A 15,409-nucleotide genomic window follows, 5' to 3' on the forward strand; every position below is an offset into this window, starting at 1 on the left:
CTTCCACTTCCCTTGGATTGGCTCAAAATTCCAGATTCTGATGCCCACCATATCTGCTGGTCAGAAAAGATGTACAGGCTGCTCTAGTCCTGTTGATCTGTTGATAGTGATGTATCTTTTAAAACTTTAAAGAGTTAGTTTCAGTACTATTAAATACTAATTTCAGCAAAACCTTTGAGACTTCTCTTGTTTTGTTAGTGTGACATGGGAAAGTTTCTGGCCATCCCAATAAAGTATCTACCAATACCAAAATATAGCAGTCTCCATTTTGCCTGGGCAATTCTGCAAAATGAATTTGCCAATAACCTGCATGTAATCCTGTGTTTTAATAGCCCTGGAGGTGGCCATCCTCCTTCCTCAGGATTATTTTACAAAACAAATCACATATTTTTCAACAACTGATCTATTAATTTTTGTCATCTTTATGCTCACTATATTCCTTTATAAAGTAGTTTCTATATTCTCTCTTTCCTAATGTGTTTCCTGATGTTTTAGTTCTGTTATCTTAGCTATCTTATACATTAATTGTGGGGGTACAATTACCTACCTACATGACTTTACCAATCACTTGCTGGGATTTTCTGTAGATTCTTAAGATAGGGCTAATTGGCTGTCCTGATTGCTATAATTTGGTTTTTGTTCCCAGGTATTCAATTTTTTGCTAGGTATTAGTGCAAGGACATACTTTTCAGCAACCCCTTTAGCTGTTTTTGTCAGTGAATTGATTCCCTGTATTAAATGGGGAGTCTCAACACTGATGAGCTTTACAAAGGCATCACAGCCACTTCTTTCAGCTTTTGCACACTCTGCAGTAGTTGACAAATTTCTCCTTTGTATTTAATATCAGCCCCCTATGCTGGACACAGTTCTCTTTTTTTCCCATGTGGTTTCATGGTGTATTATTCCAAACCCATATTTTAAACCAGTCCATATGTTTACCCTTTTTCCTTCAGTAATTTCTAGCACTCAGTGTAAGGTCACTAATTCTGCTTTTTGCGCTGCTGTGTTAAAAGGTAAAGCCTGGCCTTCTATTACCTGAGTCAAGGTTCCTGCTGCATAACCAGCTGCCTGTTTTCTGTTTTGTACCATGCTGCTCCTGCAGGAGTGCAGGTCCAGTTCTGGGTCTGGGATGGGATCACTCTCGAGATCAGGTCTGCCAAAACACACTTGTTGAGTGGTTACCAGTGTTGGTAAAATAAATTCAAGATGCCAGAAGTTTATGTCCAAAAAGGAGACAGAGGAGTCCTGTAACTTTATTCAAGTAATGATAGAGACCAGGGAACATTTCCCATGGGGTCTCTCAAATTGCTAGAGGGGGCAGCCTCCTTTTTATCCTAATTTCCCAGTCTCACTTCTCTCTCTCTGCTTTGGCTGATGTACTTGAGAGGTGCGGACTCCCCAAAAGGCCTAATACAGACCCCCTTCTAATGTGCACCCCCTGTCCCTTCTTTGTATCTCTGTTCTTTTTTTCTCAGTCTGGGAATTTAGCGTGACCTTGAGTGAGCAACAGTCTGTATCAATTAGTGGAATTCCTCTGGAATTTATTATTTCTCCCTTTGCTTCTTTCACCTATCAGTATCTGGCTTTATCTGCAAGCAGGCACACAGTTTGTTTGTAAAAACACCTCCCTCTCATTCCTTTCACAAGGCAGTCATGAGAAAAGGTCTCTGGGCTTCTTCTGAAGCCTGGGGAAACATGGCTGGGTTTAAAGTAGTGGTTACCTTAACTCAACATTATCTTGACTCCAATAGAGCAACCTGGTGCTGCAGCATCCTGCTGACAATATCCAGTGTCCTCCTTTCTGTTCCAAACCACCTGTGCCCATGTGGGGTACATGGCAGCTTTTGTGCTGCTCTGCAGCTACCACCTCTCTCAGGTATCCACCTTTACTTCCATTCTCCAATTGTTTGGACAGGATGCTTTCATGAGCCAACGGCTGCCCTGGTTCCCCTAGTGCCAGGTGCATCCTTTCCTGCACAAATAACCCAAATGGTTTGGTTTAAGTGTGAGAGTCCCAAAGCAGGGGTTGAGATTAAGGATCTTTTAGGGCTTCAAAGGCCCTCTGACTCCAGGAGTTTAGACCAAGTATTTTCAGCAGAGAACCATGCAAGGGTTTTGCCAGTACCCCATAACTGTAATCCATAACTGACAGCACCTGGCTGTACCTAAGAAGGTTTGTATTCCTTGGCTCTGGAGTCTGGCAAATGGCTTCTTTTCAGCTGCTTCCCAAGCTTCTTTTTTCCTGTGAGATCTCAAAACTGAAATATATTACTGCTTCTTTGTCTATTTGTGCCATTTTCATTGACACCCTGTATCCAACTAGTCTCAAGAGATTAATTTGACTTACATGAGCACTGAGGCATTGATTGCTTGTAAAAGTCTTGATTGCTGGTAAAATATCATCCACACATTGTAGTAAAGTTCTGCCCAGATTTTTTTTTCCAGCTTTCCAATTTTTTTTTTCTTTTCTTTTTTTATTGTGAGAACAATCCACGTCAGCTGCATCTTCCACCTGGTGTTTGGACTCTCCCACTCAAAAGCAAACAACTTCTAACTATCTATGTCAGGAGATATTGCAGAAAAAGCCTCCTTAAGATCAAGCATCATAAACCATTTATACTTCCCTTTCAGTGCTGTCAAGAGTGTGTACGGACTAGCTACTGTTAGATAAATATCAGGTACTTACTAATAATAGCCCCTAAACCTTGCACTAATCTATAACTGGTAATATCACTATGTTATATTCTAATTCACATTCTTTCAACAACCCATATTCTAATAATTTTTCAACAAGCTTTTCCAACTTTTTTACTTGTCTCCCACTTAAGAGGATATAATTTTTGCTTTCCCAGTTTGACTTCAGGTTTGAAAGTAATCCTTACTGGTTTAGCCACTTTTGATCACCCAGGCATCTCAGTCATCTGTACCCGTGGGGTTAATTCTCTACCTCCTCTGGGATTTCTTCCAGCTCTTTTTTTATTCCTGTAACATAAAAATCAACAGCTTTTGATTCTGGCATTTTAATGTATATTTTGTCATCCTGGAAAGTTATTTAAGCATCCGATTTTCACAATAAATCTCTTTCCAACAAGGGCATTGTTGATTCAGGCACATAAACAATGGTGTGTCTCCCACTGTTTTCTTAACTTAAACAGTAATGCTTGTAAAAGAAAAGACTCTTCTCTTCCTCCCTATTGCATGCACAATACTTACAGGTTCCAAAGTAAGTTTTTCTCTACACATAATTAATACCATATAAGTTGCTCCTATCCTGATTAAAATTAACTTTTTCATTCCCCAATGGGGAGCATAACTGGTGAGCATGATGGTCTCCATAGCTTCTTGACTGAAACATAAAGGTCCAGTAACTTCTTGGTGAAGTTTGAAAGGTTACACATTCCAAACACAGACTAGTGATATTTCTATACCTTATACTTTGCAATTTTGTAATTATAATCATAGCTAACCCTTTAATATGATTTAATCAATTATTTGATCAAAACATTAATAACAGTGTGAATGTGTGCCTGTCCACGAAGAACTTGCAGGTCTCACAGATAAAAGCCATATGGTTTGTGGAGCTAGAGGAGATGAATGGGGAATGGCTTCTGGAGGAGAGATACAGGCATGGCTCAGTGTCAGCCCATCACACACTGTGCAGATCTGTGGAGAAAGCTGTTGACAGGCACACTGTAGGCAACAGAGCTTTTGCAGTTTAGGAAAGTACTTATCCCATGTCTTGACTTCATCCCATGTCATGGACTTCATGTCTTCTGCTGTCAGAGCAGAGTCACTGGAATGGGTCATGTGAACAAACTCATTTTGCACATTATCCTGCAGGGAGATTTCCCATCAAATCTCTGCTGAGTCCATTCAGGCTGAGTGTCACTACCTTACCTTAAATGTATAAGACACCTCAATCTGCAAAGAAGCCTATTCCTTACTAATATAAGTTTTTCATTCCAAGTTAGGTGAGTTTATTACAACCTTGAAATTCATTAATTTCCACCATGAACTTCCATTTGTGTTCTGCTTTTTATGATGGAAGTGCACTCCTAGCAGACCTCATCTGGTAGCGTTTATGATCCTTTCCAGCTTTCAGTAGGTTGCCACAGATACTTACAATACATTTACAAACAGACATGTCAAAAGGAAGACACTGGCTTTACTGTGCATGTCTTTACTTCCTCTTCCAAGCCACACAAGATTTCCCATTGGGTTAGGGTGGCATAAATGCTTAGGCAACAGCCCACAGTGCTCCCTTGTCCTTCTGCAGCACTCTCTAGGCACAGCTAGTCCTTCTTAGGTTAGGCTTGGTGTCCCATGAAAGTTTTTGTAATGTTTCCAGACCTGATCGGGCTGTGTCCCAGCCAGACTCAGCATGGAGCCAGCTGAGCTCCCTGTGCCCACAGTGCAGTTAATCCACAAGCAGAACGCTGCTGAGGGGCTGGTAACTGCAGCTACTCCTTGGTGTCTTCCCAGGACTGTGAGGTTTGCCTTGGAAATGTTTTTGAAAGGGGGCTGGCACTGTTGCTGAGCTTCACTGTGTTCTTCCAGCATAGTGGTTAGGTGAACAGCACCTAACCACCAAGTCCCTGGGTGGGACTTGGGAGCTACTATCTTTCCTAAATATTTCCACAGAAAATTCCTATAACAACACTTAGAAAGACCATAAAGAGAGGCAGTGGGAGGGGCTTTTTTTTACAAATCTCAAAATAAATGGATTTACCCCTTTGCACTCTTAGCCATATACTCATCATCATCATAGAATATTCTGAATATTGGAGGGGACCCACAAGGATCAAATCAAAGTCCAGTTCCAAGATGTGTGCATCTTAGTGCCCTGGCCAGGATCACTAATGTGCAGGAGAGATGGTGCAGGGTACATACTGGTTCTCAGTGTTAGTAAAATGAATCCACAAACATCAGAGGTTTATGTCCAAAAAGGAGATAGAGGAGTCCTTTTACCTTATTCGAATAAAGGGAGAGGCCATGGGGCATTCCCCTGGGGTCTCTCAAATTTTTGGAGGACATAGCTTCCCTTTTCATCCTAATTTCCTGGGCATATTTCCCGTCTCTCTTTCCCCATTGGCTGAGGTACCGAAGATTTCCCTCCAATGTACAACCCGCCTGTTATAACTAATAAATGATAAAAAGGTTTTTATTTCATGACTGAGATTTAGTCTCTGACAGCCACAATCAAAGGGGCAGCGTCGAGCCTGGGATCGGCGCCAGGTGAACACAGATCTGAACTCTGCCGCTTCGGATCCCCTCTGTTCACCAGTGCTGTCTCTGCCAGGCTGGTTTTATACGGTTTGTTCTGCCCAGGGCAGTGTTTCTCTTGTTCTTCTTGTTGCTTTACATATTCATGTAGTTTCCTTTTTTTCTGTGCTGGGCTGGACAAAACTGTTTCTGGGAACTGATGAATGCTGATTGTGAGTTATGGGAACCTGGTACTGGGATGCACACCCTTGACCATTCTGACTGTCTTGATCATAGACACTTATGGAGTATTCATTGCTTGGGTGTCTCTGGACTTTCCTGGCAAAGGGCCTGTCTTTTCCTTTGCTAATTAGGTTTCTTCCTCTTCACTGCTGTCTGTGATTTCACAATTTGTGAAACAATCTCTTTCCCCCAGCTGCGGCTAGTGGTTTTAAATCTTTAAGAATATTTTGTACAAGCACAGCTTATTTCATGTATGTTTTACACAGGCACGAATTATTCCATAACATATATCACACTCCCTTTTAATTTTTAATTGATATGGAATTTAGGGGTTTTTCTTCCCCACTGTTTCTTTCATCTTCCAAACTCTAATTTCATTTATCATCCAACCTAAAGTTTATTTGCAAAAGCAAATATCTTTTTTTCCATTCATCAATCAGCGGAATCTTTCCCATTGTTTCTTTTATCTCCCAGTGGTAGTTTTATCTACCAGTAGACCCATGGCTTTTTTGTAAAGACAGATCCACTATTCCTCTCAGTAAGCAAAGCCTGACAAGACATGAGTTAACCAACAGCTGTTTTAATAAAATATAATAGAAATAGGAGTATAGACAACAAATAAATCTAAGACCCCTTCAGATGCTGGGCACGCTGTGTTCAGGCAGCACTGCTCAAGACCAGAGGGGGAAACCTGCTGGTTTGGCAGGGAGGGTGATGGAGCTTTGCTGACACTTTGTGAGCGAAGTCTCTCATGAGTGGTATTGGTGAGCACTTCATCTTTGACAAAGTCATGGCAGCATGGAAATATGAAAAATGCGTATTTTATGATTGGCTTTTAGCAAATATTGAAATGAATATTATATGTGTTGTGTTTGAAAGTAATGCTGTATTAATTCTCTTCAGTAGTGTGTTAAATATAGTTTTATGTTATAACAATTGTTAAAATTGAAACTATGCTATGTAGGATACTTTTTTAAAAGAAAGGATTTGCAGCGAGATAGCAGCCACAGGACACCTAAATCTTTCAGAGAAAAAGAATTTATTGCTCCCTTATCAGAAGAAACGAACTTCTTCCTGCCTCGAAGGCACTGTTAGGATTGGGAGGAAGAAGTTGACGATGACCAGGTCGAATCCTGTGTTTGAATGAAATTTATGCATCATGCATGAAGTGTATGAATATGCAACAGGCAATGTTGTTTTTAAAGGTTAATCCTTTGTTAACGGGGGTCCTTTTTCGGGCTTGTGCTGCCCAGAAAAAGGTACCCGGACGTCCGTAACTCTTTGTTTTTATTGTCTCATATTGTCTTAATTCAAATTGTCTAAATTATTATTACTCTAATTGTATTACTATTTTTATAACTATTTTATTACTATTAAATATTTAAAAATTTAAAAAACAAGTGATTGGTGTTTTTCACAGAAAGATTTGGCAACTCACGATGCAGGAGCACCATGCTTTCCATGAGCTGAGCTCCAGGTGTTTCAGGGAAGGTCTGTATGCCGCACAGAACAGCTGCGGCCCTGCGAGGGGAGTCCTACACAAGAATAAATCACATTTTCCTCCCTAGGAAGCCCTATCATCCGTTTGAAACTTAGACGCAGGCTTCAAAGAGATGGTTCAATTATCAAGTTTTTTAACTGGAAGCTTATCAGGGCCCCCGCAGCTCGGCTAAGGCGTGAGGAAAGGAGGCGAGAGCACTGCTGGGGGCAGGCGTGTTTGGATACGTCACTCGGAGGCACCAGCTGAGGATTGAGGTCCGGCAAAGTTCTCCCGTCTCCTCTTTCATCACCTGTGCCAGCAGAGCCCGGGGGTGTTCCTGGTGCTCGGGGCGCGTCGAGCCCCGTCTGCAGCGACGGCAGGGAGGACAGCACCACCAGAGCCCGCCGGGAAAGGAGAAGCCATGTACAGGAGAAAGACGAGAGGGTAAAAGAAATCAAATCAAAACAAAACAAACAAAAAAAGCAGTCCAGCTTCACCTCTGCGTTGTTGCTGCTGCTTCGAGCCCGAGGGCGTCCCTGGCTTTGCAGCCCCGGGGAGAGCGGGCTCCGTGTCCGTGCGGGCTCGGGGACGGGCTCGGCCGTGGTGGTGGCATCGGGAAAGGGCGAGGGATCTTTGTCCCCAGTGTGGCTGCGACGCACGAGGGGCTGCACTGGGCTCCCAGCCTGCTGGGGAAGCTCCCAGTGGCTTGGAAGCGCTCTTGGGAGCCATGAAGCCTTGAGGAGCGGCGGGCACTGCGAAGGGCCCCGGGAGGCCGGGGGTGTTGGGGAAGGGCTGGGGCGGGAACGGGCTGGCCCCGACGCCGGGCTGGCAGACAGGCTGGGAGTGCCTCGTCCTGTCCTTGCTCGGCAGCTTCGAGCTCCTGAGACAGCTGTGATCACCCGAAATGAAGGGTCTCAGACCATTCTCTGTCCGAGGGAGGGGGAAGTTTTAATGCAAGTAAGAAAAGAAGTGTAAAGAATGCACTTAGTGAAGGAGTGCCTCGGTTGTGCAACGCGTTGGCAAGGGACAAAAAACGTGGATTAAAGAAGTTTTGACAAATTTATGCTCGTGTGTTTTTAGACATTATTACTCTTATTATCTTGCAGTGAGCAGAGTTTTAAATAGTTTCTAATAAAAAGTGTTAAAGGAAGGAAGATTATTAAATATCTCGACGATGCAGTTTATTACACAGTTTTTGTAAGATATTTGTATTAGGAGCTGTTTTGTGATTTTTAAATTAATATCATTGCATTCCTGTTCAAGTTATGGATGGTGGGACCATACAATAGGAAATATATAATTACCATATTTTAAAATGTATTTTGTGATCAGTCAATACATCTTCAAGTTTGAATGCACATTTACGTAGGAGCTGCATATTAATAAAAAAGAAGATAAAGGCTAGGAGATAGTTACCTTGGCTGTCATCCTTCTGCCATTTTCAGCCCTAATTCCTCTAAACATTTTGGGGTACAATCCACCTTTCAAATTATTAGTCATACTTACAGCGTGTTTCTCTGCAGCTCTCAAATTCTGACAGGATTACAAGCTCACCTCTATGAGATTGCCGAACCTGATTTAGAAAGAACAATAATAACGTTTTCTTCTTTACATCTTTAATTATTTGCTAACTATGAATTTTGTCTCATATTCGTATCAATAGCTGTTATGTGATCGATTTTTTTTTGAGTTAGGCTCTATGTGTATACGTGTACCATGCAAAACAATGCTGAACAGGAAGGACACTTGGTGGTAACTACAAACACTTTAAATAAGAGTCGAGGTGATTGCATGAATTTGGGTATCTGTAAACTCACAATTTGCTTTAAGTATTCTCTTATCTGACTTGGGGAGAAAAATGAAAGCTGCTCTTCTGTATATATTCTATAGTCTGTAATTTTTTTATCATGGTTTTAACATTTCTCATTTGTCCTTCTGGTAGTGTTGTTTAAATTTTCATTAATCTCCTATTTAAGAATAGCAAGTAACAGCTGTAGCAATTATTAAAAAGAATGCAGACTTTTGGTCATGTTTTATTAAGTTGATTACACCATAAATTTCACTCGGTTCAGGACATCCCTAAGGTGTCTGTATCTTGAAGATTAGTGTATTTCAAGATAGTTCTAAAGAAATAGCTTTATGTCCCTGAACACAGGACACCTGTTGCAATAAACCTTGTCCTGAGTGCAGTATTTTATGGTCAAAACACAGGCAAGAAGGTGCTTAAGACCTGTTTGATAAAACTTGGAAGTTTCAACTTCTTTGTGTGTTATAATCAGATAGGAACATCTGCAAGTACCTTTGAACGAATCAAATCTCTGCAATCTGTTGTGACATTGCTTTCCAAAACCTTAAAGGTATTTTTTGTGACGATAAGATGAACTGACTTGGCTTAAACACTGGGACTTTAATGAATTTTCTTTGGTGAACTTCAACCAGTCACATATTTTATGTATTTATTGTGAACATATGATATAATTATATTATATATATGTTCCCTAGAAATTGAGTTTTACAGAAATTTAAGCTAATAAACATTAGCTTCCAAATAATCTAATAAAAATAGAAAAAGTGCTTCTCTTTTAACCTTAAATGAGAAAGCATAAAATTTGAGTCTGTGCTTCAGTTTTGTCTCTCTAAGTGTTTTTTTTTTAACAACCTACTAAAGGAATTAAGTATAATAAAAGAGTTATTCCTGTACCATAATTAAACATTTGCTGACATCTAGATTTGTTATTACATTTACATAAATTCAATAGAAAGTCTGATAAGTGAATCTGCACATGTGGTTTCTTTGGTTGATATAAATGGAGTTTATGTGGAGAAGATAGAGAGAGACACACCCCGTGGTTTATAAACTGGTTCGTGTGCATATGCATTTTAATGTGCAGGAGGCTGGGATGAGGAAGGAGACGGGGTAAGAAGACAAAGCCTTCTGACTGACTCGGGTAAATGAGATACTTTTCTACATAGGTAATAAGTCCTGCAGATAGAGAATGTGTGACAGGTACTTTTTCTGCAAGATTTCATTTGTCCATGGCTCAGACTGGGGGGTTTTGCAACTTTTCTTGTTGTGCTTTTTGTTTGTTGGTTTGGTTTGGGTTTTGGTTTGTTTGTGGGTTTTTGTTACTAATGAGTACTAATCTGTAAATCAATTTACAGGCTTATTGCTTCTCTCTTCAGAATCTGATCAGTTGTCTACTAGATTTACTCTGAATTATTCCGATGTGGAAAAACATATATCTGAGGTGCATTTTCGTAGTAATCTCTTTTAGGCAATTGTACAAAGGCTACATAGTGCCTCTGGAGACTTCATTATATTTGTGCATTATGGATAATTACTGAGTATAAAAGATATACTCAAGATTACTGGCAGCCTGCATAGGTACTTAAGTGACAGTATTCAGAGGTCCTTTCTGAACTCAGAAAATATCCAACCTGGGAGTTGCATCTTTTTGCATAGAGCACTTCTTTCCTCTTCTCTCATGTAAGATGGTGCTGACTGTGGTAATTCTTATGAAAGTTCAAACAGCAAGAGAATCCAATAAGGAAAATATTCAGCTTCATAGTTTATCCGTGCATTTATTTTCTTTCTTTTATTTTTTTTTTTTGGTATTAGTTTTTACAAAATTCACAACAGCTCCCTACATTGAAAAGAGCTACATAGGAGCCTTGTAAAAATGCCTGACACACAAGAAATATAGAGAGCTTTTAGAAATACTCCCACTGATGGGGAAGGGGACAGGCATTGGGAGGGGGAAGGCAGTGAAAGCTCAGCATGCAGCTGTAGAGGAGGGGAGGATTAACAGTTCAGGGTTTGGTTCCTTTAGTTCCTTTACCCTGCCTGCTGCCTGCCTCTCCTTTTTCCTTCTGTTGCTCTCTCGTGCTTTGCCATTTTCAGCTCTCCTCTGATTTCCTCCACCCGCCCCCTTTTTCATAGAGTACTCCTGAAAACAAAGCTGTAACCAGTGATTCCTTGAATTTTCCCTTCTGTTCCAGCATGTATATATCCAAGAGGGCATTGAGAAAACACTTTGACCCCCGTGAGTATCCCAGGGAGACGTACCTGCTGTGCGAGCTGAAGTGGCGTGGGGGTGCCAGGTCTTGGAAGCACTGGGTCAGGAATGAGGATGACAATTACCATGCAGAGCAGTACTTCCTGGAGGAAATCTTTGAGCCAAGAAGCTACAATACCTGTGACATGACCTGGTACCTGTCCTACAGCCCCTGTTGGAAGTGCTGCCAGGTGATTGAGGGTTTCCTGGAGGAGCAGCGCAATGTGAACATCGACATACGCGTGGCACGGCTCTACTATGTAAAGGATCCGAGAAACTGCATGGCCCTCAGGGAGCTTAGAAGGTTCCAGGGAGTGAGGATTACAGCCATGGAAGCTGAAGGCAAGGTTTCCCCTGCTTTGTGGGACAGGGGAGGGGTGAGCTGGTGAACTTTGTGCATGAGTGAATTGGGTATGGGCTTGCTTCTATGGTGCACTGTGTCTGCTCAGCTTCTCTGGGGGCACAACCATCACCATGCAGTGAATGAGAGTCACATCCCAAAAAAAGGTGTTTAAGCAGTGCAGGAGAAGAGGGGCAGGACCCTTAGCAACCAGATCTGTATGAAAATTCTCTTTTGTTTAGAGCTACCATCCTTACGTCGCTCCTGAGGGAATGGGGGATATGGTCCTTCTCTCTTGTCCTAAATGCAGTTGCTGGGAGAGGACTGGCTGAAGAGCTCCTCTGCAGTGAAGGGAGAGAAGAAAATTGCCCAGGGTGAAAGGCATTGGTTCCAGATATGGAGTGGACAGCATCCATCAGCTGACCTATCCATGGCCAAGCTGTCTCTTATGGACACAAGGAAGAGCTTAAGAAGTCTTGCTCCCTGAGCTTCTCTGGTATCTGAATAAACTCAGATTAATTATTTTGCTTCTGTTTCTCCAGACTATGATTACTGTTGGGACACCTTTATACAGCCAGATGTCAACTATGATTTCTCGCCCAAGAAGTTTAAATCAGAGATTCAGAGGAATCGTGTCAAGCTCGAAGATATCTTTCAGGTCAGTACACTCTGAGAGACAGAGGGGATCACATGAAATGATCTGCACTCTGGGGCAACTGAGCTGTAAAGAGCAGGAAAGAAGCCCTTGTTCACATCTAGCTCTAGTTGGACTGTAAAGAGTCCGACTAGACTCTTTAAGCTTTTGGCTTTTGAGAAAAGGAATGTACTAAATCATGGGAACTATCCTGTCCCACTGGGAGAGAAGCACTGTGGATATTTTTCCATCATATTGATGCCATCTTGGTTTTTGCCTTTTTTTCTTTTATATGTTCTCTGTATTCTTCACACATATATTTGGAGCTCTGTAGCCTATTTTTGTATTTTAGCTGGTTTTCTCAGTACTTTTCTGTGCCCTTTCTTTGCAGTCCATACTTCCAGGCAGGAAGACAAAACAAATTCCAGAGCTCTAAGTCCCAGGGGTACAAGGCCTCCTATCTTGGTTCTTCCTGGGAGCCAAGGTTGAGAACAAGGTCTTTGAGACACATTTTCATAAACAAATACAGCTAGTAGCAAGGGAGGGCTCCAGAGAAGGAGCTTGACCTAGGGGGAGTTGCATTACCACTTGTCCTCCTAACTGCGGCTTTTTATCAATTATGCTAATTTCCTAAAACCAGTCAAAACTATATTCACCTCGTGTGGGGGGGCTTTTGTGGATATTTTCCATAACTGCCCCTGGAGGCCTCCAAATAAAAATCCACTTTTATATTACCTCCTATACCAAAATTATCTCAGATTTCATTTTCAGGTTGAAAAAGGCAACGATATTATGAAGGAAAAGCTATGCAGTTTTTTTTCCTTTGGGTTCCAGGGTGGGAAATTCCTTGATTTTTACCTGGCACTCCAGTCTCATCTCAGAAACCCTCCACCAGATTCCTTTTTAACCTGGATCTGAGCATGGGCTTCAGTTTGCCAGATGGTGCTACTCAGCCCCTTTCTCTCAATGTCTGCAGTGGTCTGACACCCCCCAGTTACTGGGCCCCTGCATACTTCATTCAAGTCCCTTCCAGATTCCATTCAGTAACTTCTGTGGCTGGTTGGGAGGGTACAGTCTCTGTGAGATGAGAAAAGCTGTTCAAAACAGAATGCTTGCACCCTGGGAAAATTCAGCCTTTGCTTCTGTCTTGAGGCAGACCTCCTGAAAGGCAGGAGAGAGAAAGGTGTGTTCAACAAGAGTGCTGAAAGTTTGTGGCCCTGGAGACAAGGCACTTTGCTTGGGTGAACAGGTCCACATCCTTGGCTGGGAAGGACTGTATTTTAGAAAAAAAATCTAGCAAAACTAATATGAGTGCTTCAACATTTTGATTTCAATGTATTAGAATTTTCTGACAAATGCTGTTTTTAGTGAAGGAGAGTGAAAGAAATCTGTGGCTATGTGGGTTATTGGTTATTTGGGAAATCCATTTTGTATGCCATATGTGGAAAAGTAACATCTTGGGCTACTACAACTAATAGCCTGCTTCTGCTATGTCCATTGCAAATCACAGCAAGTTCAAAGTGCAGTTGGAGGATCTAAATGTCATACTTCCATTTCCATTTTAGGGTCTTCATTTGTAGAAGCAAAGAATCAAAGAATATCTCAAGTTGAAAGGGACCCAAAACAACATGACTAAAATCATCATCCATCTTATAAACAGTTATGTAGTAGTTGGTTTTCACTATCATTTGTTTGGTTTAATTATAAAATTCTAACTGTTTTTAGATATTTAGTGTAAATCTCAGATTGCTTTTACGTATGGTGAAATTTGTAATTGCTTGTGGGCAATGTAAAAATGGGAAATAATGCTTTTAAAAGATGTAAGTGGGCTTGCAAAAGGTGTATTTTAGGATATGATTATTGTTGCAAAATGTATAGAAAAAATCCAAGATAGCATAAGTGAAGAGCAGAAGACCATAAAGGAAGAGCACCAAGCTTAAAATGGCATCAGAAGAACACCCTAGACTGCTGATGTCTGCAACAATTGAATTGTGCAAACGTTGCAAAACTCTGGAGCAAGATTGTAGTCAACCAGCCCAAAATAAATCTGCAAAATCTTCTGAGGAAGTAATCCAACTGTTACAGCATAAAAGACTGCAGACAGAAGAGGTGGGAGTGCCTGGCTGTGGCCATGCACCCAGCCTACACTGTAAGTTTTGCTTTGTGATTATCCCCTATTATCATTTCCTAAAACTCTTAAAGACTTGAGAGGAGTGGGTGTAGTTTCTGACATCAGTGAAGAATCTTTTCCTGATGTCCAGGCTGCACATCCACGAATGCAGCTTCATTCCATTGACACCAGTCCTCTCACTGATCAGTGGTCTCAGGATTACATAAACTCCAGGATTACCCCGTCCCAAGTGGAGAATGCAGCACTTGCTCTTGTCATATTTCATACCATTGGTGACTGCTCAGCTCCTCAGTATCCAGATCTCTCTGCAGGGCCTCTTCACCCTCAAGGGAATCCTCAGATCCTCCTGGTTTAGTATCATTGGCAAGATTACTTAATTTTGGTCCCTACATTTGATTCCCCCACTCAGATGATTTATAAGAACGTTGAAGATCACTGGCTGTAACAATGAGCCCCAGGGAGCCCCAGTGGTGGCAGGTCACCACTGGCTGTAAGTTTTTGAGCCATCAGCCAGCTGCTCACCCAGAGCCCTATGGACTTACCTCCCTGTGTGCTGGACATTTTATCCTGGAGGTGAAGTGCTGAGGCCTGGACAAGGGGCCTTGAGCCTCACTAACCAAGTGCTAGTAGCAATATGATATCATTTTTTTTGGTAAAACATGTATTCACCTTTCTGTATTTAGAATCTGGACAAGGCCAGGTCTGTTTTGCACTGCCTCTGTTTTTTCTGTCTTTCCTTCCTCCTTTCTCCCTCTGCTTAAAAGTTGAACTCCCTGCTGCCACAGGCTGCCCAGAGATTGTTGTTGCCACGTGTTGTTCAGAAAGGTTAAATCTGCAGGCTGTTCAGAAAGGTTTAAATTGTTGCTGCTACTGACTGTTGAACCCATCATACAGTTTTAATTGCTGCAGCCTATAAATAAAACTTCCTAATTGATTCCTTGGTGTTGTTTTGCCTTAATTTAGCCCAAGGCTATTCCAAATGTTGGCTACCTCCGAGGAGGTGGTCCAGACATCTCTCTCAGGACCTGATAATTGTCTCTCAGAATAACCTTCTCCATAACTTTACCAGGCACTGAAGTCAGACTGGCAGGGTGTAATTACCAGGGTCTTCCTTCTTACCATTCTTGAAACACTGGAACAGCACTGTTGTCTCCCACTTGGCCTGGAACCTTTCCAGACTCCCAAGACCACTGGAAAACTGCAAGGTCCTGCAATGATACTGGTCAGCTCCTTCAGTGCCTTGGGATGAATCCGGTCAGGCCCTGTAGGATTGTGCTCATCCATCTGGGGCAGCAACTCTTGAACCAGTTCAAAGTTGCCTCTG

The 15,409-nt window shown here is 41.8% G+C and overlaps 1 protein-coding gene across 3 annotated transcripts; it reads left to right on the plus strand.

Annotated features, from left to right (window-relative positions):
* The first annotated feature begins 7,180 nt into the window (after window positions 1-7,180).
* Window positions 7,181-15,019, plus strand: LOC103812485 (C->U-editing enzyme APOBEC-1-like). 3 transcript variants are annotated; one of them, XM_018908305.3, is made up of 4 exons: window positions 7,181-7,369; window positions 10,925-11,322; window positions 11,863-11,978; window positions 13,520-15,019. In XM_018908305.3, exons 1-4 carry the CDS (start codon window positions 7,347-7,349, stop codon window positions 13,532-13,534), a joined length of 552 nt encoding a protein of 183 aa, XP_018763850.1. In that variant the 5' UTR covers window positions 7,181-7,346; the 3' UTR covers window positions 13,535-15,019. The 3 variants fall into 3 exon arrangements, with proteins under 3 accessions (XP_018763850.1, XP_018763852.1, XP_018763851.1); XM_018908307.3 differs by lacking the exon at window positions 7,181-7,369 and adding an exon at window positions 9,808-9,873; XM_018908306.3 differs by lacking the exon at window positions 7,181-7,369 and adding an exon at window positions 9,811-9,932.
* Window positions 15,020-15,409: the final 390 nt, after the last annotated feature.

The sequence above is a fragment of the Serinus canaria genome, chromosome 1, assembly GCF_022539315.1.
Source record: "Serinus canaria isolate serCan28SL12 chromosome 1, serCan2020, whole genome shotgun sequence".
Lineage (NCBI taxonomy): Eukaryota > Metazoa > Chordata > Aves > Passeriformes > Fringillidae > Serinus > Serinus canaria.